This window comes from Helianthus annuus, chromosome 5 (assembly GCF_002127325.2).
Source record: "Helianthus annuus cultivar XRQ/B chromosome 5, HanXRQr2.0-SUNRISE, whole genome shotgun sequence".
Lineage (NCBI taxonomy): Eukaryota > Viridiplantae > Streptophyta > Magnoliopsida > Asterales > Asteraceae > Helianthus > Helianthus annuus.
The window spans coordinates 169,141,679-169,163,720 of record NC_035437.2 but is presented as its reverse complement, the minus strand read 5'-3'; the positions used below and the strand labels follow the sequence as shown (position 1 = coordinate 169,163,720).

The window sequence follows — 22,042 nt, the reverse complement described above, 5'->3', positions numbered from 1 at the left end:
AATAAAAAAAAGAAAAAGAAAAAAGAAAAATAGCTGTCAAATGTCAACCCACGGCCCACGTCCCCTCCACACCCCACTTTTTTTGAGATGGCTTGGGGTGAAGCCAATCTTCACCACATGTCAATCCAAACCCCCAACCCAAGCCCCTAACCCAAGCCCCAAAGCCAAATCCCGGTACGCTGTGATTCCTATTATAATTTTGAGTAGGGTTTTCACTGAAAAGCCGTTACAAAGACGCAACATATTATTTATTATTCGATCATCCATACAAAAAAAAAAAAAAAAAAAATACAAAACGATGACAAAATTCTACCCTACTTCTGCAATTCATCCTCAAAACCCTCAAGCTTCCACTTCATCAATGGCGTTTCTACCCTACCACCACTAATCCGCCATGAAACCTTCAAATTCCTACACTCAATCAATCAAAACTCCACCATCAACTCACCACCACCACCACCGCCGCCGCCGCAACAACTAACCGTCACCGATGGATCCTCGCCGGCCATCGCGCGTGATCGATCCGAAAGTCCGAAAGGTCGGCTTCTTCACTCCCGGTCCACCGCCAGAACGCACTCAATCCGGTCCGGCCGCTACAACTCCGGCACAATCTCCGATCTCCAATTCACTTTCTCCGGTCATGATTCCGCCGCCACGTCATGCTTCCGATAACCTCTCACGTGCCGTAGGCGTGCCTGTTCCGACGCTTGCTCATCCGCCGGTGGATAGCTTGCAGGTTGGGAGTTACACTCTGTCTGATTCTGTTTTTACGGCTTCTCCAACGCGATCTCCGTCGAGTAGGATTGGAATTGACGGCGAGTTTTCAGAGGATTCGGCGAATTGGATGAAGAAGGATGGTTCTGGAAGATTACCGGCTGTTGTTACTACTGGAGGAACTGATTTGAAACAAGCAATTGAAGCATTGAATGATGGTATACATAATATTGAAATTAGTAATAGTTGTATGTTGCATTGGACATGTTTTCATTCTAGGGCTTATAAGAGTGTATAACCTTGTTTAATTACTTTGTGAAAATCTGGCTTTTTTAATTATTATGAAGTAGGTTATAGGTTATGTGCATGTGTGTATGGTTTATTGGTTAATATATTTGTATGCGTGCATAAACATGTGTGTATGTGTGTGTGCAATGTTTCTTTTCTTTCTTGATGAACATAATGTGTGTGTTTTTATGAAGCAGATAATAGTGGAGATGTTGGCGAAGGGGCGTCGCAGAAGAATTCAAAGCCACTGAAAGCGAAAACCACTAAGGCTGAGAGGCGTGCTTTACAGGAAGCTCAACGAGCTGCGAAAGCTTCTGCTAAAGGTAATTTTTATGTGTTTTATTAAATAGAGGATTTGGACCATTTGGTAGTGTTAGTTTTTTATGAACTATGATTTTCTGAGTTCATAGGTATTAGGTCATATCTGATATTCGATATTGTTTGACCTGAGTGTAACATTAATCTGGGCTCTCTTTTTTTTTGCTGCTAAGGAGACTTGGTTGCCTATTAGTTATTCTTTTTTGATGACCTGTTGCATTACTGTTTGATTTTACACCATACAAATATTCACCTAGGACTATCTTACAATACTATCTTACAAATATTCACGATATAGATGCTTCAATGGAGGGTTAGAGTAAGAAACAAGTATTAAGACGAGCTACTTAGTGCTCCTTCCATCTCTTTGTTGTGTCACATCTAGCTTCCCTTTAAGACTTTCTTAACGCAATCATGCATGAATTAGAAGTAACAATTTTGACTCATTTACTAATGAATGGCTCAATTTGGTTATAAGTTTATAACAGATCAAATGGGTAAAAAGAATTTAAAAGAAAGACCTTAAAAGTGAACGAATCATATGGGTTGTAAGTTGCTCAAAGTGTCATTTTAATATATAAATTTATCTAAATCATTTTATCAAAAAAAAAAAAAAATAGATTGTTGTTGAAAGGGGTTCTCAATTCTGCTATATAGAATGTGCATCATTCAAAATGCTAGTTTTTTAAAGTCGCAAAGGTTCTAGTTTTGTTTGTATGTTATCAAGTATATTTAAGATGTCTAGTAATTCATTATACATTTGGTGTTTGTAATTCCACGGGTGACTTGTAAGAAGTCATGTAGGAGTATTTCCAAGAGGTTCAGTTGCTATCATATATGGTGCGTACATATATTCTTTTGCTATATTTATTAATTTTATTTTCGACATTCATAATCATCAGTTTTGTTTGCATAGTATCATGTGTTAGGTATTAATTGTACTCAACTGTACTCTGTTTATTATTTATTAATCTTATTTTAGTTATTCTTTCAGCTCCAGCGCAAACAAGTAAACCCGTAAAACAGGCAAACCAGAAGAAAGATGTTCCTCAATTGGCTTCTTCTAGTGTGGTTCATGAGAAGAAAGGCGGTGATAAACCACCAGAAAAAGATAGAAAAAAAGACATGCCACCTCCACGCATGCAATTTGATGATAAAAATCGGGTTGAAAAGGCTAAGAAACGGTCAGTAGTTAAGCAGACTGAGGCTAGAAATAGAGTAGAGTTATTTAGGCATTTACCGCAATACGAACGCGGAAATCAGCTTTCCGATCTTGGGTCGTCGTTTTTCCAAATTGATGATGTGCACCCTACTGTTTACAAGGTATGCAATTTGAACTTGTTTATAATTTATACTAATCTTAAACCTAAAGCTGGTGCTTGTTTTATTCATAATTTGGCCAGTTTTGTGGCTTTCGTCCAAAGGTTTGTTTTTCCGCATCTGGATCCAAAAGTTTTGAAATCTTGCCATTATCATCCGGCTTGTTAACTCCATCCGTTTTTCTCCGTTAAGTCAGGGGTATTTCCATCTTTTTTGTTACATTAAAGGACAATTCGGTCTAATGGATTCGGTCAGGGGTATTTTAAATGCTTGTACATAAACTGAAAAAGACCGAATTGCCCTTTTTGTTAACAAAAAAAAAAAGACGAAAATACCTCTAACTTAACGGAGAAAAATGGATGGAATTAACGAGCTGGATGAAAATGGCAAGATTTCAAACCTTTTGTATTCCGTTGCGGAAAAACAAACATTTGGACGAAAGTCGCAAAATTGGCCAAACCTCAGGGGAAAATGGCATTTTACTCTAAAAAAATTACCTATTTGATTCAATGGTGGAGTGTATGATCATTTGACTTTTTTTTTACCTATTTGATCCATTAGGTATATAATATACCCAGAATCGGGCTGTTTATAAGTAAACTGGTCAAAATCTACTTATCGGGTCAAGTAAAACTAACGATTGTATATTGAGTTTTTCTTAGGTTGGTTTACAATTTTTAGCTGGGGACATAATGTGGAGCAATACCCGTTGCATAGCAATGCTTCAAGCATTCCAGAAAGTCATCGAGGACTACTCTACACCACCAGAGAAAACTCTTGCTAGAGATTTAACCGCGAAGATCAACACATCAGTCTCATTTTTAAACGAATGCAGACCCCTTTCAATCAGCATGGGAAACGCAATTCGTTTCCTAAAAGCCCGTATTGCAAAAATAACCTTGGCCCAAACCGAACCCGAAGCAAAAACATCTTTATGCACGGAAATAGACGATTACATAAAAGCCAAGATAGTTCTTGCAGACAAACAAATAGTCATACACGCGGTTACAAAGATCTGTGACGGTGATGTTATACTCACGTATGGTTCATCGTCTTTAATCAAAATGATTTTACTGCATGCTCATGAACTCAGGAGGCAATTTCGGGTGGTGATAGTTGACTCACGCCCTAATCTTGAAGGTCGACAGTTGCTTCGTAAGTTGGTTGAAAAGGGTTTGAGTTGTACGTACACTCATATAAACGGTGTTTCTTATATCATGCCTGAAGTTACGAAAATATTTTTGGGGGCTGCTTCTGTTTTGTCTAATGGAACGGTATATTCGACCATTGGAACTGCATGTGTTGCTATGGTGGGACATGCTTACCATGTGCCGGTTTTGGTTTGTTGTGAATCGTACAAGTTTCATGAACGGGTACAACTTGATTCAATATGTTCAAATGAACTAGGTATGTATGATGTATTGATACCCTCTTTAGTCTCTTTGTTTCCTTTTCACACAAGTGACAATATTGGTGGGTGTGGGTCAGATATAGGCCTGTAAACGAATCGAACGTTCATGAACTGTTCGTGAACTTGTTCTGCGGGAAGTTTGTTTATTTAATTAACAAACGAGCACGCACACAATTTTTTGTTCATTTAATTAAATGAACGAATATGAACACATGTTTTGTTCGTTCATTAATGTTCGTGAACGTCTGTTTATCTGTTTATGTTCGTTCATTTATTTACATTTGTTTATGTTCTTTCGTTTATGTTTGTTTTAATTTAAAAAAAAATAAGTAGTTATATTTATATAAATATTACACGTAAAAGGAACTTTCTAACTACTTATAGAAGAAATATTGGTAATTGGGCTTTCTAGTAATAAAAATGGATTTTCCAATGGAATTTATCATAATTATTCACTAATTTATATAAAAAATATCTTATTTTCATTTATGTATAGTAAATTATGTTCATTTGTGTTTCTTCAATTAGGTTCATTTGTGTTTTTTATTGTTTGTTTATGTTCGTATAAGTTTGTTTATATTCGTTTACGTTCGTCAACAGTTCGTTTGGGTTTTAAAAACAAACATAAACGAACACAAACATGCGTATTTTCATAATAAACGAATAGGAACAAAAAAATGTGTTCGATTTTCTTAATAAACGAACATGACCAAAAAAATGTATTTGATTATATGAACGTGTACGCTCGGTTCATTTATAGGCCTAGTAGTCAGACATGTTGGGTAACGGTCCAAAACATAACCTAGATTGACCCATTTATAAGAAAAACGGTCCAAATTGCAACCTCTACTTTTTCGGGCTAATAAACATACGTGAATATCTTTTTCTCAGGTGATCCAAATGTCATAGCAAAGGTTCCCGGAAGAAAGAAAAATTGTTTGGATGATTGGGCTAGTAAGGAAAACTTGCAACTCCTGAATTTGGCGTGAGTTTTCAGAAAATTTATCAGTTGAAATAAAGTGAAGTTATCTTATTATGGCAAAAGATCATATACAAATAATCTTAACATACTAAACATACAAATTGAAGGAAAACTCGAAAAGACAAGGTGGCATTTTTGTAATTACCACCAACTATCAAAGTGACTATACAAATGTGAACTCAACCAAAAATACCTAAAAAACACAATTTTTTTTTTGGCTAACAAAATGTAGCGATTTTTTAATAAAAAATGTTAAAAAAATAAAATAAAATAATTTTGTGTGTGTTTTTTTTTATTTTTTTAGATTTTTTGGGGGTTTAGTTTTTAGCATTTTAGCTTTGGGGGGGGGGGGGGGGTTAGGTTTTTTAGGTATATTTGTAGAGTAACTTTGATAGTTATTGATAATTACAAAAATGCCACCTTGTCTTTTTTGAGTTTTCCTTCAATTTGTATGTTTAGTATGTTAAGATTATTTGTACAAGAACTTTCCCCATCTTATTATTATTACTAATGATTTTGAATATGTACATAATTGTTACAGTTATGATGTGACTCCTGCGGATTATGTCTCTACGATAGTCACCGAGTATGGGCTGGTACGTTTGCTCTCTTTTTTCTGAATATATAAATGTCATTTATCAGGCCATTTTAAACATAACATTCAACATTTTTGTTTTTGTATGGATAATATATCAGATACCACCTACAAGCGTGCCTGTGATTGTGAGGGAATATGGGCGCGAGCACATACTAATATAGAACTTCAAATCGCAATTTGGATTCAACGGTGGAGTGTTTGCTGATTGCATCAAATAAGACTTGCTGACATGGTATTTAAAATGCAGAAATAGTATTTATAATCTTATTTATTACATACTACAGTTTTATACCCATTATTGTGGCTCGTTTAGCAGATAAGATATTTTGGAAAATGGTTTCTTATGTGCTGATTGAGTACATACATACTTGATCTTTTGGTTTTGTTTTGTGTATAACCGAATGGTACGTCTTATTAAAGTAGTTTTGTGTGGCTGCTAAGTTGTGCATGTTGAATACACTATATTAAATTTTGAACACAAAATTATGTTTCAAAGATTATATTGATTACTTAATGTTGGATCAAAGTTGTGCCCCGCCTGCGGTGTGCACATATAATGTATATATGTGTGGGCGCTCGGGGGGCAAAAGTGAAATGGTACTAACTTTAACGTTATTTTACTAATTTAGTGAAAATAACGTTAAAAGCGGCGGATGGTTAATCATGCATCATGTGGTGACGTTGATAGCTGAAAAACACGGGGGTACATGCACCAATCAGTCTCTGTTCCGATTGTTTGAGTGTTATGTGTCTTAGGTCCAAGGCTTGATACAAAACTACAATCGAGCCGGGGGTCTCACTGGAAGCGGTCTCTCTATTCCTACGGGGTAGAGGTAAGGCTGTCTACATCTACCCTCCTCAGACCCTAGCTTAGCTTTGCTATTGGTGGGATTTACTGAGTATGATGATGATGAATGTTGGATCAAAGCAAATGTGTTATACGTGATGCTTGCAAGTTGCAACAAAGTGTGTCAAGCCGATGTGTTTTGTATGTGCGAGACAAAAGATAGGCTTCACTAGCGTAGATATTTTTGTGATTGTCGTCTTTACAAGAGATATTGTGGTGTAAGATTTTTTCCATGCTCGAACCCCGGTGGAAGATTGTAGCTTTCAATGTTTCTTTTTGATTGGAGGATGATAGTTCAAATCGACATATTTGGTAAGTGAGGATAACACATGTGCATTTGTGTAGAACTTGACGCCCAGACGAGGGATCTTAAAGGGGTTCCAAACTTTTTGTATAGCATCACATCAGGGTAGTTTCTTGGAGTTGTTTCACTAGGGGGTTGTCGCCTATAGGCGACTTCTTGGTGTTAAAATGCATTCATTGGTTTAGTCAGGTGAGAAGCATAGCTCCCGTAGAAATTATACATAACCCCTACCATGGGTAACATGCCATTTTTTGGGGATCATCTCTGCCAGTGAAATCAGTCTAGATCACCTTATGACATGAAATTGTATTTCATTTTTCTAATTTTGTAATCAAATGCAACATGATCATATATTAAATTCTATTTCAACACTAGTAATAGAAATGTAAGGTTTATACCTAACAAAATACCTCAAATGAGGCCTATGTAGATAATAAGGGGTTGGTTCTGGTACAAACCATATTTATCCTAAAAACTGTAAGAATAGATCCTAGCACTTAAAAAAAGTTAAATTAGCACATACCAAAACAATACATACATAAAAGTAGCACTTTTGAATTATATTAGTACATGAAAATTAATCAAGATAATTGATTTTAGCACATATTTGAATGATATCAGCACTTTTCTTAATTAGCACATTGAAAACAAAAGAAAGATTCAAATAAAGAATTAATTGCTTGTTAGCATATTTATAGGGAGTTCAATATAATTGATATTATTTAGGATATTATTTTATTATTTGTCTATAATTGGTTGGGTGCTATGTGACACTTTTTAAATGGTTCTTATAGTTTGTATGAGTGATTTGTATTTAATCCTACTCCTATAGATAATAAAGGCCTTGGAACAAGTGTAACGTTGTAGTAATTGTAATGTTTTATACCTAAGAAAATGCCCCATGTTTGACCAACATATAAGGGTTCCAAACAAGTGTGCAAGAAACAAAAATAACTACAAGTTGGCATACGAATTTCACATATAACACATTTGCTTTGATCCAACATTTGCACTCGAAAGTGACTGATTTTCTCAAGAAGACTTCAATGGGGATTTAATCCTTGGTTGCCGAATTATCACAACTCATGTGATAGAAAACACACCACCACGGCTTCACATATAATTTATATACATATGGTTTCACTATGCATATCAAGTGTTCAGCATATACCTTGTAAGAAGAAGACGAGGCAGTACTTCACATGCACTCTGTAATATATAAGACCTTGTAAGACGAGGCAAGATGCCATAGGCAGTCCGAAACGTATTCATGCATGTAGACTACAATCCCTAAATATCAACTAAGGTTAAACCACCTTATTCACCTTCGGCTAAACATGATGTAGGAACTCACAGGACATATCTAATGCCCGGTATATAATCTCTCATTGCATGTTTTTCGCATAAAAGGAAAATCGACGCACATACAAAATCGTTTTTCTAGATCCTGATTCATATCCTGTTCACAAACAACACGTCGTTTCTTGTTCCTCACCAGAGTTTGGATACAAGTGCCTGTTGGCACACTGACTTTGCTTGGATTTAAGCTGCTTTAGAAGAGCTGTGCAAATTCAAAAAAAAAAAAAAAAAAAAAAATTCACGCACGGATTAAGTTAATATCTTCAAGAGCGGATTAAGTCGATATCTTCACGAAACGGCTATCAACCCTTTGGTTTCTCTTTCTGAGAACTTAGCTTCGCTCGCAAAGTGCTAGACTAGATATCCTACCGTAATTATTCCAGACTAAAAGGCATTTATCCACACATATAAATCGCAATTGTACCCAATTATTCACAACAATATGTTCATAAAGCTCGCGACTCGTAGCTCGGCTTGTAGCTCGCTCGAAAGAAGCTCGAGAAAAACTAGCTAAAAAACTCAATTTGAGATGACGTGAACCAAGCTGGCTCATTTTGTAACCAAGCCCAGCTCGAGCTAAGCTTGGCTCGGCTCGCTGGCTGTTCTTAGGCTCGTTTAACTCAGACGTAAAGCTCAAGCCAAGTTTAACCGCCTGGATTAATTTCAAACTTGAGCTCGACCCCACCCTGGCTCGTTTACAGCCCTCGATATACAATACATACAATGCAATGGTTAATTTATCCAATACATGTTTGATTTTACCTTTTAAACTCGTTGCATCAAAAACACACACATAAAAGTTGGTGTTCCAAAGACTAATAAAATGGGTTAGAAATAACGTCAATATCCTCTACAATCTGTACATCAACAAATTACTAAACCTAATTTTACATTAAAATTTAAACATTATAAAGAACCAACATGTTTATGCATATATGACTTGTAACATTGGTTTAGGGTGTTTTTCAAAAAAAAATTGAAATTTTCCTTTTTAACCCTAAAGTTTTAATCTTTGACAATTTAAGTTTAAAGTTTTAATATTTGTTTCCTTTTTAACCCTAAAGTTTTAATATTTGACAATTTAAGTTTAAAGTTTCAATTTTGGTAATTTAACCCCTTTTGATTAATTTGATTTTTCACTTCTAATTCAAAAGTTTCCATCTTATACAATTTAACCACTTTGATTAATTTGATTTTTCAATTCAAAAGTTTCCATCTTTTGCGATTTAACCATTTTGTATTTTTTTTTTTTTTTTTACTTATGTGTTGTAATCTTGGCTTTGAGGGTTTTTCAAAGAAAAAATGGTTATGCATATGGTTTTTGTAACCTTAGCTTTGGGTTTTTTTTTTTAAATTGATTTTTTACTTTTCACCCAAAAGTATTTCATAAATCACTTTTAACCCAAAACTATTTGTTTTTTTACTTTAACACAAAACTTTTTAATCTATCCTCACAACTTTTTTTACTTTCAACTTTGGTCCTTTATAGTTTTCATTTTCCGCAAAATTTTCGCTTTATGCTTCGTTCTAAATTTTGTGACTTAACACATCGCAACATGCGTCTTTGGTTTAACGTTTTCACGTTTCGTTCTAAATTTTGCGAGTTAACATGACGCAACATGCGTGCGTGTGTGGGTAAACGTTTTTACATCGTCTATTTTTTTCCCGTTTGATAGGTTCAACATAACGTGCGCGTCCTAAATCGACTTAGTTATAACTAAAGAATCTCCGCCGCATTGCGGCGGGTTGTATTTCTAGTTAACACTAAAAAGCAAACCAACCCATTTGACCCTATTTATGTTTCTTCTCAGAACACCCTGCTACATCCTCTCCCACACCTGCTAACTCCATCAACCTCTCATAATCAATCTCGGTCGATTTATATTTTAGTTTCATCCCAGATTCGATCCATGATCTAATGCAAAGAACACACTGAATACTCGAATATGGAATCGACTGTTTCGCCCTTTCGACTTCATCCCCTTTACTACAAAACAAATCCTCCGGTGCCATTGACGTGGCTTGAACCGCCAAGAAATCCCGAGCCATTACAGACAATCGTGGGTACCGTGTGCTATTTACTTTCCACCATTCTAACACATCGGTCGGTATGGGAGCCGTGGGTTCGGATAAATACTGAGTCAACTCATCGGTTGCCGTCCCCATGGCTGCCCTTCGTCTTTTACGCGCGATTTCCTCAGCAAACGACACATTATTGTTCCCTCCATCTTCTAACTCTTGGGTACTTCCGTAAGATGTAGCCACTGACGAGAAATGGGTAGTTGAGTAATTTCGCACAAAATGACTCCTGGCTTCCTCAAGATAGTTATCTAAGTTTAGACTTTCGGGAATCAACTCGATTTTAATACGGGGATCGAGGATTGCAGTCATGTAGGTGAAAATGTTAGAAACTTGATCGTTGTAGCATCTGACTTTTGTACCCATGTCGATTGCGGCATTTTTAAGCCAGTCTGGACTGTGACGGGATTCTCTGCATGCGGCTATAGTCTCGGAAATGTGATCCATGAAGAAGAGAACTAATCCGACGGTTGGTAATTTGTTTGTGCATATGTCATTTGTGGTTTTGTAGAATGGTTCAAGATACGTGTGTATCAGATTTATCGCGTTCTTCTCTGTTGAGTTTAGTAGCAACCTACCAAGTGTTTCGTCATGCTTCCTGATAATCGCTTCCATAGTTTTGCTTGCCTGCATGTTATGAATAATTACAAGAACGAAAACAAGTTGCAAAAGATTAGGGTCAATTTCATAAAAAGGTAACAAACTTGGTCAAATTTACATGTCAAACAACCAACTGTTTACTTTGAGTAAAATGCCATTTTCGTCCCTGAGGTTTGGCCAATTTCGTCCAAAGGGTTTGAAACCTTACCATTTTCATCCGGCTTGTTAACTCCATCCATTTTTCTCCGTTAAATCAGAGGTATTTCGTCTTTTTTGTTTAAGGGCAATTCGGTCGTTTTCAGGGATATTTGGTCTTTTTACATAGAGCGAAAAAGACCAAATTGCCCTTTAAGTTAGCAAAAAAGACAGAAATACCCCTAACTTAACGGAGAAAAATGGATGGAGTTAACGAGCCGGATGACTATGGCAAGATTTCAAACCTTTTGGATCTAGATGCGAAAAAACAAACCTTTGGACGAAAGTCGCAAAACTGGCCAAACCTCAGGGACGAAAATGACATTTTACTCTTTTACTTTTTATGCAATTAACCAATATGGTGAAGATTAGTATTAATATATGCGTATATACCTTACGAACAATGTCAAGCATTTGATAAGTGCCACTCCATCTAGCCGAAACATCAAGAGGAAATTTCCAGCTACCTTCTTGATAATTTGTTGTCGACTGATTAAATTCTTCTATCATCTCTGACGATGAATTAATCTCCAAAGCAAACTCCCTAATCTTTGCGATTACCGATTTGGTTGATCTCAAACCGTCATCTATAACCGAACTCAATGCATGGGCAGCACATGGAACGTAGCAAAAAGGGTTCGGTTTTTGGCTAGCAAGATCCTCTTTAAGAGTATGGTAAGCATGAAACGCATTTGTACTGTTATCATGAGTACATGAAAGAATACGACTCTCTAGAGTATAAAGTTTCAAAACTTTGGTTAACGTGTGATAAATTTCTGAACTGCCGTACGGTGAAGGAACGCGAGAAATATCGAGTAGTAATCTGTGAAACGACCATTGTTCATCGATCCATTGACAACTAACACTCATGTAAAAGATTTGTTGGTATGATGTCCAAAACTCGAGGGTAATAGAGACTTTTGAAGTAACGTTTGCTAACATGCACCGTATGTCTTCCCGCATGCTTTTAAAAACTTCGTTTAGCACCGCTTGGAACTTTTCGCTAGACCAAATGTGGACGTTTGGGTTAAGGAACTTGAAGGAATTTGATAGCCATTTTTCTTCAAATGTTGAAGGAGATAAAGATGCTAAAATGAGCCATTTTGTGAGCAGCCAGTTTAGATGGTCAAAGTCAACACGGGACGCTTTGGCTTGGGTTTGAGGCTTTTTTACTACAATGGGTTGCGAGACTGGGGTGGAGACAGAATCATCGGACTTATCATACCCCGGATGACGGTTGCTGAGGTGCCTGCCCAAATTGCCTTCAATAATAAAATAAAACAGAAATGTGTGGGTTAAAACTTGACAGTTAGATTAGATTATCTACTAGAGGTGGCAATGGGTGATTCAGGTTATGTCCTAGCTTAAACGGACCAATGGGGTAAAAGTAAAAAATTGCCTTAAAAGAAGTGGGTCAACAGTTGCTCAAAGAGTTATTTTTATTGCATAAAACCTTCTAAACACTTTTTAGAGCAAAGTACACGAATGGTCCTTGTGGTTTGCCAAAATTTTGGATTTGGTCCCTAGCTTTCAAAAAGTACACGGATGGTCCCTATGGTTTGCACTTTGTGACGCATTTAGTCCTCAGCCAACAAATCTAAAGATTTCAGCAGGTTCACGTTAGCGACTAAATGAATTACAAAGTGCAAACCACAGGGTCCATCCATGTACTTTTGGAAAAAGTTGGGGACTAAATGTGTTACAAAGTGCAAACTACAGGGACCACCCGTGTACTTTTAGAAAACTAAGGACCAAATCCAAAATTTAGGTAAACCACAGGGACCATCCGTGTACTTTACTCATCCTTTTTATCCACAAAATTAGAGTGTTATAGAATAATGTAATTTTTGCAATCATATTTGACGACTAGTTGTATATATAGATTCAGAATTTTGGACAAAAGGTTTTAACCGTATCAAAACTTGTTTTGATCTGTTGAGCATTCACATCCTGGGAATCAAAATCTGTGTGTGGGGTTTTTAAAATATAAAGAGTATAAAAAGTGGTTGTGAGTGAAGGGGAGAGAAAATGTTACTGTTCATCTATATATTTGGGGGGACACTGTTCACCCACTATAATTTTTTAATATATATTGAAAGTGGTTGTGAGTGAAGGAGAGAGAAAAATGTAATGATAAAGGTATAAAAATATTATTTAATTGAAAAGGAGAGAGAAAAAATATTTGTTTTTAGTGAAAATATATTGATATAAGAGTTGTTTTTTAGTGGAATGTATGTATATTTTTAGGGAGCTGGATGCCTTCCACCATTTCTACCTTATAAATTATAAGGTAGAAACAATAGTTATAATTACACTAAAAATCACTACATTTTCTCTCCCTTTCAATTAAATAATATTTTTTATACTTTTATCATTACCTTTTCTCTCTCTTTCACTCATAACCACTTTCAAAATATATTAAAAAATTGTAGAGTGTGAACAGTGTCCCCTCAAATATACATATGAACAGTAACATTTTCACTCTTCTCCACTTACAACCACTTTTTTTATAATATAAAAAACACACTCACAAATATTTGGTGGAAGGGATGTGAATGCTCTTATCCACCCCACCCATTATGCCACCTGTAATTTATATATAAAATAAAGTTATATAATCTAGAAATAATGCAAAGGAAGTACCAGTGGCTGTAGAAATTGAATAGCTTTGACCACAGAACTTGCACTTTCGATTCTTGCCATCTGATGTTGTTTCAAAGAATTTAAGGTAAATAGAAGTCATTGTCTTCTTTCTCGGTTTTGTTGTATGATCCGCTTTGTCTGAAGTGCCAGGTGCACCGTCTATTGGTTCCATAATTGGAATGAGTGCCACATCCATCACAGATTTGGGTTCCATATCTACTTTAGTTTAGAAACCAAATAATGAGACAGAAATATATCACTGTAATCATAATATAATGAATTTTATAATTAAATGTCTTTAAAAATGGTAAACTGAAAGTTCAGATGAGCATGCTATATGTGGTAACAAGCAATATGGAGATGAAAGATTACGTCAAACTACCTAATTATTAAGATAATGTCGTCTTTGTTCTAATAGGCATGGGGGAGCACTAGTAATTCAAAATCATCTTGTGTTCCTACTGCAATATACATCTCAGTTACAACTTACAAGCTGAGTAGTTAATGCGGTAAAATATCGGGTATCGGTCAAGAACCGATATTTGAGATATCGGTTATCGCGGTAGGATATCGGTAATTTTAATATCATGCTAAATTTATATATATATAGCAATTTAACACTAACAATTCAGTATACTCTCTTACCATTAACAAATTAACCTTTTGCAACTTGCAAAACATTAACAATTGTAGTAAGTAGGAACTTACCAAGACTTAAAACACTAACATTTAACAATAACAACTAACAATTAAGACTTAAAACACTAATAGCAACAATAAGAAAAAAGACAGATAATAGAACTAAGAAGAAAGGTACTGATATCGGGAAAATCGGTGATTTATTGGTCAAATCTCGGTCAATATCGCTGATATTATCGGTACCGATATTCTTACCGATATCTTGTACCGATATCTCGGCAGGGGACCGATAACCGATATATCGGGATATTAACTACATAGCTTACAAGGAAACTGAACTTGGTTACATCTTAGATTAATAAAGGAAAATTGGATTTAAATAATCCCAACTGTTACCTATTGGCCGACGACAGTTGCAACTAATGAAATGTTTTGTGATAGTCCCAACTTTTAACCTATTTTTTCCCAACGAGCTTTTTATAACTGAGGTCTAACACCGTTAGTTTTTTGCTGACGTGGACTGCTTATGTAGCAAAAGTCAAAGTTTTGATAACGTGGACTGCTTATGTGGCATAAAAGTCAAACTTTTGATGGCGTGGAATGCTTATGTGCAGTCCACGTCAGCAAAAACTAATTGGGTTAGACCCCAGTTAGAAAAAGCTCGCTGGGAGATAATAGGTTAAAAGTTCGGACTGTCACAAAACATTTCGTTAGTTGGGACTGTTGTTGGCCAATAAGTATAGATGGGAGTTGAAATCCACTTTTCCATTAATAAAAGCTTCAAACAAGAAGCCATATACTTATCCATATGAATATATGAAAAGATACCCCGGCCCCCAGGTCAATGTGTGGTTATTTAGAGTGTGGGTTAGCCGAAGGTACATGTTAACTATGTTCTAGACATCAAACCTTCATTGGTTGATCACTTTACCGGTTCTAGTTGTTTATATCATTTTATTCCCTCTCCATTATCCATTTGTGGGTCCCATCTGTATTTCTTCTAAAACCAATCAACTGGTCATGCTCCCTATTGACCGGTGTATGCATAATAATAACAAATTTTTCCAGGGGATGCACTATTATAGCATTATTTTTTTCCATGGTAAATATGTTTTTCCCATGGCCCCTACCCACAACCAGTCTAACATCTTGTGCATGGGGCCCGCAAAATGAAGTAATAATTGGTGTTAAATAATGGTTAATCTGATTTTCCAATACAGGCAACTTGGCCATTGGTTAAAGCATCTGAATTTACGCTATTTTTCATGAATGGCTTATTGTTTGATTCCAATCAAGTTCAATGATTTAAACTGTTACAAACTTACAACCAGGAAAAATAAAAAAGGTATAAATACTGCAAGAAATCAAGCTACCTTTTAGGTTTTTGTATGAGTTGTTTACACTCCAATCCATTAAGCCTCCAGTTTTCCCACCAACAACACTTGCCTGGAGCTATAATATGAGTGAAAAGAAGTTATTACTAAATAACCAGAAACTTAGATTCCAACGCCATTGAATTAACGAAGTTAGTAAAGCAAAACCAAAGTTGCAATAAAAACACTTTTCATGGGTGTTTGGATGTGTGTCTAAAGTGATTATTGCAACTTGAGTTTTAGAGTGTTTGGCATAAATATGTTAAACATATACATCAACATAATTAACTCATCAACTAACAAAATTAATCACATAATAAAACAATTCACAAATGTTACATAACCTAATTCAATAATCCAAACACCTTCACACAAATACACGCACTAAACTGAATAATTAACAATCAAAACTCAACAGAACTAAGAGGGTGTTTGGGGTTGAGTTTTGAAGGAGATTTTTAGATTATTCAGTTTTGAAATCGTAAATAATCAGTTTTGAGTGTTTGGGTTAAAAAATTAAAAAATTGATTATTTGCGTTTAGAAAGTTACAAAACGCAGTTTTCCAAAAGCAGCTCCCCCCTCCCCCCCCCCCCCCCCTCCGCCTCCTCCTGCAACAAAACGCAGTTTTCCAAAAATTGATTATTTGCGTTTAGAAAAAGATTTTCACTTGTTTATTTTTTTAAATATACATTTGCCAAACACTCAAATAGTTGATTATCTGATTATTGTAGTATCAAGCAACATAATCAAATCCAAACACTATCATTCAACATCAAGTTTTGTTACAGTTAATTATCTGATTCTGATTATTCAAAACGCATAATCTATTTTCAAAACTCAACCCCAAACACCCTCTAAATCAAGGAACCGGTATATTGATAAAACAATTCGCAAATGTTACATAACCTAATTCAATAATCCAAACACCTTCACACAAATACACACACTAAACTGAATTAACAATCAAAACTCAACAGAACTAAATCAAGGAACCAGTAAATGATAAAACAATTCACAAATGTTACATAACCTAATTCAATAACCCAAACACCTTCACACAAATACACACACTAAACTGAATTAACAATCAAAACTCAACAGAACTAAATCAAGGAACCGGTATACTGATAAAACAATTCACAAATGTTACATAACCTAATTCAATAATCCAAACACCTTCAAACAAATAAACACACTGAACTGAATTACCAATCAAGGTTCAACATAACTAAATCAAGGAACCGGTATATAATGAAAAAAAATTTAAGGCCGTAAAACAGGTCTTATCGTGTTTAACAGGCTATGCAGTTATAGCGGTCCAAAATCGAATAGCGGTCAAGGTCCGCTATATGATATATAGGTTATAGCGGTGGTATAGCGGTGATATAGCGGTAATTTTTATACCATGCATAATTTATGCATTTATATATATATATATAAATATATCTTTGAAAAATATTAACAGTAATATCAAAATTCATAGTAATATCATTCCATTATCAAAAACCTGTTGCAAATCTAACATAATTTAAGAATTAACACAATCAAACACCTACATGCGTTACTGTGTTGCCTCATTCTACTGCGCTAGTGCTATAACCGCTATATAGGTTTCCAAATAGCGGTATTTAGCGCCGCTAATAGCGGAACCGCTATAGGCCACCGCTATTTGGACCACTACACACACCCTGAGGTCCGCTAACCGCTATAGCACCGCGATTTGAGTGCTTAGTTAACAGGTCAGAGACGACGCAATTAACACAGGTATCAAACAATATTAACCTCCTACTCATTTTAAAAGTATATAAAATTTGCCTAGTGTACTTTTTCTTAAACATGTTATAGTTTCTCAAACCAGTCAGGAATTACCAGCTCAAGAAATAATCCACAAATGTTACATAACCTAATTCAATAATCCAAACAGATGAACACACAAACAAAATTAACAATCAAAACTCAACAAACCAGTACAATCTTACCCCAAACTGCATGAGAAGTCAGTCAAAAGTGAGCTACCAACTGTTCGAAACAATCTGTACGGATCTTCACTTTCAACCTGTACAATCTGAAATCAGCAAAATCAAAAGCGTTGAAAACATCGAGAATGAAACAAAAACATGAAATCGAGGCTGTAAATTGAAGTAATTAAAGTGATCGATGGTACGTACATTTGAGGGTGAAGGTGATGCGTGTGTTGAGAAAGTTTGTAAGAGTTTTGAAAGAAGAAAAGAGGGAGATCGAAGAGGAGAGAGAAAGTGTGGGAGCTGGATCTTAGCCGGATCGGAGCCGAGCTTGGAGAGAGAGAGAGAGAGAGAGAGAGAGAGAGTTCAGACAAAGGCGGAGAAAGTGAAGAAGCGAGATTAGTGATGGAGTCGAGCCAGCCGTAGGATGTGATATAATCGCTTCCTTATGCATTATTTACGATTTTGCCATTTCTTTTTTGTTCTTTTTCTCTTTTTTAGTTATTATATTGTTTTTTTTTTGTTTTTTGTAGTTGTTTTTAGTTAAAAAAAAATATAAGACATGGTGAATGTCCAGCAGGAAAAGGTCACATGTGGTAGATAATTTGGATCTGTGATGTGAGATTTTTGTAAACTAGGTGGTGATGTTGGCGGATGCGTATTGTGGCAGTGGTGATATTGATGGGGTATGTTTTAAATGTTAGGACGTACATAAAAAAATGGGGTAACTTCGTTGAAATATAACCAAATTTGGAGACTGTTTTAGTTAAGTTACTCGAACTCTTTTTGTCTCACTAAAGTCGTTAAAGTTTCATTTATTGTTCTAATACTATGTATTTATCATGTTACCAATGATGATGTGTCATGTTTCATTAATTTTTTTTATTCTATAATATGATGTGGAAAATCTAAACAATGACGGATTTTTAATTAAAATGCCAGTTTTTTATTTTATATTTAGAAAAATATTTTCCCTTTGTTTCTTTAGTCCTAAAATATGTAATATTTTTTTATTAAACCTATTTTTAATTCAACGACTCCCAACAAATTAGTAACTTTCAATTGTTATTGTTAAAAACCTATTTTCTATTAATCAAATCCACAAACTGAATAAACACTAGATAAATGACCGGAATCAAATTATCTAGGGGTTAGGTTCTGCATAAAGGGGGTAATTCTCTCTCGCTCGATTCGAATGAGTTGATCTTCTTCTCCGGTGAGTACTGCAAAACAAACACCGGGTTAGCCTCGTCAAGGGGAGAAGGGAGGTTCTCTCCTTGACCCGACTCCAGCGTGAGAATAAGTATGTGTTTATTCAAGAAGAAGAAGTATTTGACGAAGTGTGTGTAACTTGGAGTTCATACCTGAATTATTCTCTTATTTATAGCCGGTAATTTGGGCGGGAAAACTCGTTGTTGAAATATTAACGGAAGCAATTATTTTTCTTCCGTTGATCCTTTAGATCGGATTGTGATAGCACACGGATCGCGATCTTAATCGAAGGCTGGGGATTTGCCACGTGGAAAGTGGGCAAGTGGAGGTTTATCTCCAATTCCATGCCATCATCGTGATTTCTAAGGAGAACGGGGTGATGACACGTGGCTCAGGCGGTTATAACCGTCTGGTAGTGCATGATTTAGTCTTCTAGAAGATTATTGCCATAATCCAGTGTGACTCTTACTGTGTGGTATCATCTTAGCAAATAATATCCAAGTCTTGGTATTATTGGAGTGGAAGTATTTGTTGGGATTTCTACCCCTTTGTTATAGAGAAATGGCGCAAGGACTTATTTACTTCCTTTTGGCGCGCGGGTGTTATCTGCTGATTTTCTTCTTAACTTTTTGTAGGACCAGTACGTGGCCGCGCAAGGCCTAAAGAGGTTTGGAAGACGAGGTTGTGGAATGGTCTTAAGTACTTGATATGATGTTTTTGCGACCTTACCCCTTCACAAACCCATTTCTTAATTTGATTCATTAGAACTCCATGTAAGATTAAATATATTATGTTTAATATTTAATCTATAGCCATCTTAATCATTTACATTATAGAGATCAAAATATATTAGAACCTATTATTAATTAGTTGGTAATTGTTGATGGACCATATTACCCTTAGTAACTAATTAGGTTTCCTCCTGGGTGCTTATATAAGGAGAGTTATGTGGAGGTTTAAGGGTTACTCAGTTTTCACAATTCACACCCCATTAGATCATAACATCATTAGTTTCGGCCTCCTCTCCAAAGCCGATATCCCTTTTCGGTTTTCTTAGCACCATCATCAGTTAGCACCCTAAGGAGGAACCAAATCAAGATGACAGGCATGTCGAACTCTCTCACAGGATTCTCCTCTGCACTATCTGCTGTGACAGGTATGATTATATTGTTTTCCTTTATGCATAAACAGAACTGAACCAACATGTGGTATCAGAGCATATGTTGATTAGTCAGTTCTGTTTTCGTATCCATAATTCTGGGATTGAAACTTGGAAAACGGAATTTTTTGAAACCGTATGAACTTGACAGCCGGTTTCGAGTCATAAGAATCGACTCGAAATCATGATTTTCGATGAAAGGATTAATTGTTTGTTCACCGAATTAACTAGATCATGTTTTAACCGAAATCTGTTTAGTAAAATTATTAAAAATTCAGGTTTCGGGTTCCAGAATTTTATTTTTTATGATTAGGGTTCATCATGTTTATGTGAAAATTCGAATATTCTGTTATGTTTTGGAATATGATTTGGATTATTAAGTGTTTTTCCTGATTTTGATCTAATTTTATCCTCTAAATTTTTTAGAAAACTGTTAAAAGATAAAGAGATTGAAATTTCGAAATCAGTTAACAGAATTAGATCAGCTTAAACAGGAAAGGATATCTTTTAATCCCTTAGATTTCGAATTTTCGGTTATGATATCACAATTACAGCTGTTAACGAGGTTGCTACTCGCAACCATGAGGTTGCTACTCGCAACCACGAGGTTGCTACTCGAGACCACGAGGTTGCTACTCGCAACCATAACGTCATTAGTCGAGACCATGAGGTTGCTACTCGCAACCATAACGTCATGACTCGCAACCATGAGGTTGCTACTCGCAACCATAACGTCATTAGTCGCAATCATGAGGTTGCTACTCGCAACCAGAATGTCATCACTCGCAACCATGAGGTTACGACTCGCAACCATAACGTGATTAGTCGAAACCGTAGTTGCGACTCGCAACCATAACGTGACTAGTCGAAACCGTAGTTGCGACTCGCAACCATAACGTCATTAGTCGAAACCGTGGTTGCGACTCGCAATCTCGTCATTAGTTCGATCCGCGCTAACGGGTGGTTTGCTATTAAATGAATGGTTTTGTAATTTACTTAGTTAATTAATCAGAATCAGATAATGTTTTACAAAACCAGAAATAGCTTAACTTGAATGAGCTTTTGATATATCATTTCTGGCCAAAGCTGACTTGATACATCTACTTATCATTCAAGTATTACGAAAGCTATGCTAAGTGTGCATCATAAGCATGAATGTTTTAATATCTGGCCAAAGCTGATTTAATTCTTTCATAGATGGCATACTTAGCAAGTGCATAACTAAAGTGATTGTTTCAATTTCTGGCCAAAGCTGATTTGTTACAACCACTTTGCACATATGCTTAAATGATTACACTTCTGGCCAAAGCTGTTTTGTTTTCGTTTAAGTAGAATTTTTAGTTAAGTCTATTATTTTGATGTTAGTAATAGACATTATCACAGCTTCATTATGTAAAATGGTCATTATTTTGCCTGCCTTAGTTTAACGTGCCCATAGATCACATTAGTTTTCTTCCTTAGTATCATAACTTGCTCATCTTATTTCCACTATCAGCACCCAACTGCGGGATTCCACCTTTAACTGGTGATAACTTTGCTGCATGGAAGGATGCTCTCATGCTTACTCTCGGATTGCTTGATTTCGATTATGCTCTAAGAGAGAAAAAGCCAGCGGACCTTACCACTCAAAGCACTGCTGCTGAGCAGTTAACTCATGAAAAGTGGACTAGGTGTAACCGCATGTCTCTCATGTTTATGAAGCAATCCATAAGCAATGCAATCAGGGGAGCTATTCCTGATTCTGAAGATGCTAAAACCTACTTGGAACATGTGGAGGCTCAGTTCAAAGGGACGTCTAAGGCGCACGCTAGTACTCTTATTCTCAAGCTTGTGACAACTAAGTATGATGGGAGGAGCGGCATTCGCGAGCACATCATGATGATGAACGACATGGCCAATAAGCTGAAGGGGCTGGAAATGGAAATCAGTGATGGTTTCCTTGTTCATTTCATCATTACTTCGCTTCCTTCTTCTTTTGAAGCATTCAAGATCAACTACAACACTCAGAAGGAAAAATGGACGATGAGTGAGCTGGTCGC

General features: G+C 36.0%; 2 protein-coding genes across 8 annotated transcripts; one reads left to right on the top strand and one right to left on the bottom strand.

Moving 5' to 3' along the window:
• Positions 1-227: 227 nt before the first annotated feature.
• Positions 228-6,126, top strand: LOC110941940 (translation initiation factor eIF-2B subunit delta). Of its 4 annotated transcripts, none has more exons than XM_022183638.2 (7): positions 228-932; positions 1,200-1,325; positions 2,315-2,643; positions 3,303-4,047; positions 4,943-5,036; positions 5,575-5,629; positions 5,730-6,126. In XM_022183638.2, exons 1-7 carry the CDS (start codon positions 491-493, stop codon positions 5,790-5,792), a joined length of 1,854 nt encoding a protein of 617 aa, XP_022039330.1. In that variant the 5' UTR covers positions 228-490; the 3' UTR covers positions 5,793-6,126. The 4 variants fall into 4 exon arrangements, with proteins under 4 accessions (XP_022039330.1, XP_022039328.1, XP_022039329.1 ...); XM_022183636.2 differs by having other exon boundaries at positions 2,303-2,643; XM_022183637.2 differs by having other exon boundaries at positions 1,197-1,325.
• Positions 6,127-9,814: 3,688 nt separating this feature from the next.
• Positions 9,815-18,039, bottom strand: LOC110941942 (zinc finger BED domain-containing protein RICESLEEPER 2). Of its 4 annotated transcripts, none has more exons than XM_035990381.1 (6): positions 17,840-18,039; positions 17,651-17,727; positions 15,671-15,749; positions 13,659-13,874; positions 11,409-12,277; positions 9,815-10,847 (listed from the first exon to the last, which is right to left on the bottom strand). In XM_035990381.1, the coding sequence occupies exons 2-6, from the start codon at positions 17,660-17,662 to the stop codon at positions 9,933-9,935; spliced, it is 2,091 nt and encodes a 696-aa protein (XP_035846274.1). In that variant the 5' UTR covers positions 17,663-17,727; positions 17,840-18,039; the 3' UTR covers positions 9,815-9,932. The 4 variants fall into 4 exon arrangements, with proteins under 4 accessions (XP_035846274.1, XP_022039331.1, XP_022039333.1 ...); XM_022183639.2 differs by having other exon boundaries at positions 13,659-13,877; positions 17,651-17,736; positions 17,840-18,035; XM_022183641.2 differs by having other exon boundaries at positions 17,651-17,736; positions 17,840-18,035.
• Between the last annotated feature and the right edge of the window lie 4,003 nt (positions 18,040-22,042).

Coding starts and splice junctions, on each gene's coding strand:
- LOC110941942 (XM_022183639.2), bottom strand. Junction 12,278..13,658: donor TTCAATTTCTACAGCCACTG/GTACTTCCTTTG, acceptor TTATTATTGAAG/GCAATTTGGGCAGGCACCTC. Junction 10,848..11,408: donor TGCTTGACATTGTTCGTAAG/GTATATACGCAT, acceptor CATAACATGCAG/GCAAGCAAAACTATGGAAGC.
- LOC110941940 (XM_022183635.2), top strand. CDS start 491: ATGGATCCTCGCCGGCCATCGCGCGTGATCGATCCGAAAGTCCGAAAG. Junction 1,326..2,302: donor TGCGAAAGCTTCTGCTAAAG/GTAATTTTTATG, acceptor ATCTTATTTTAG/TTATTCTTTCAGCTCCAGCG. Junction 5,037..5,574: donor TTGCAACTCCTGAATTTGGC/GTGAGTTTTCAG, acceptor TAATTGTTACAG/TTATGATGTGACTCCTGCGG.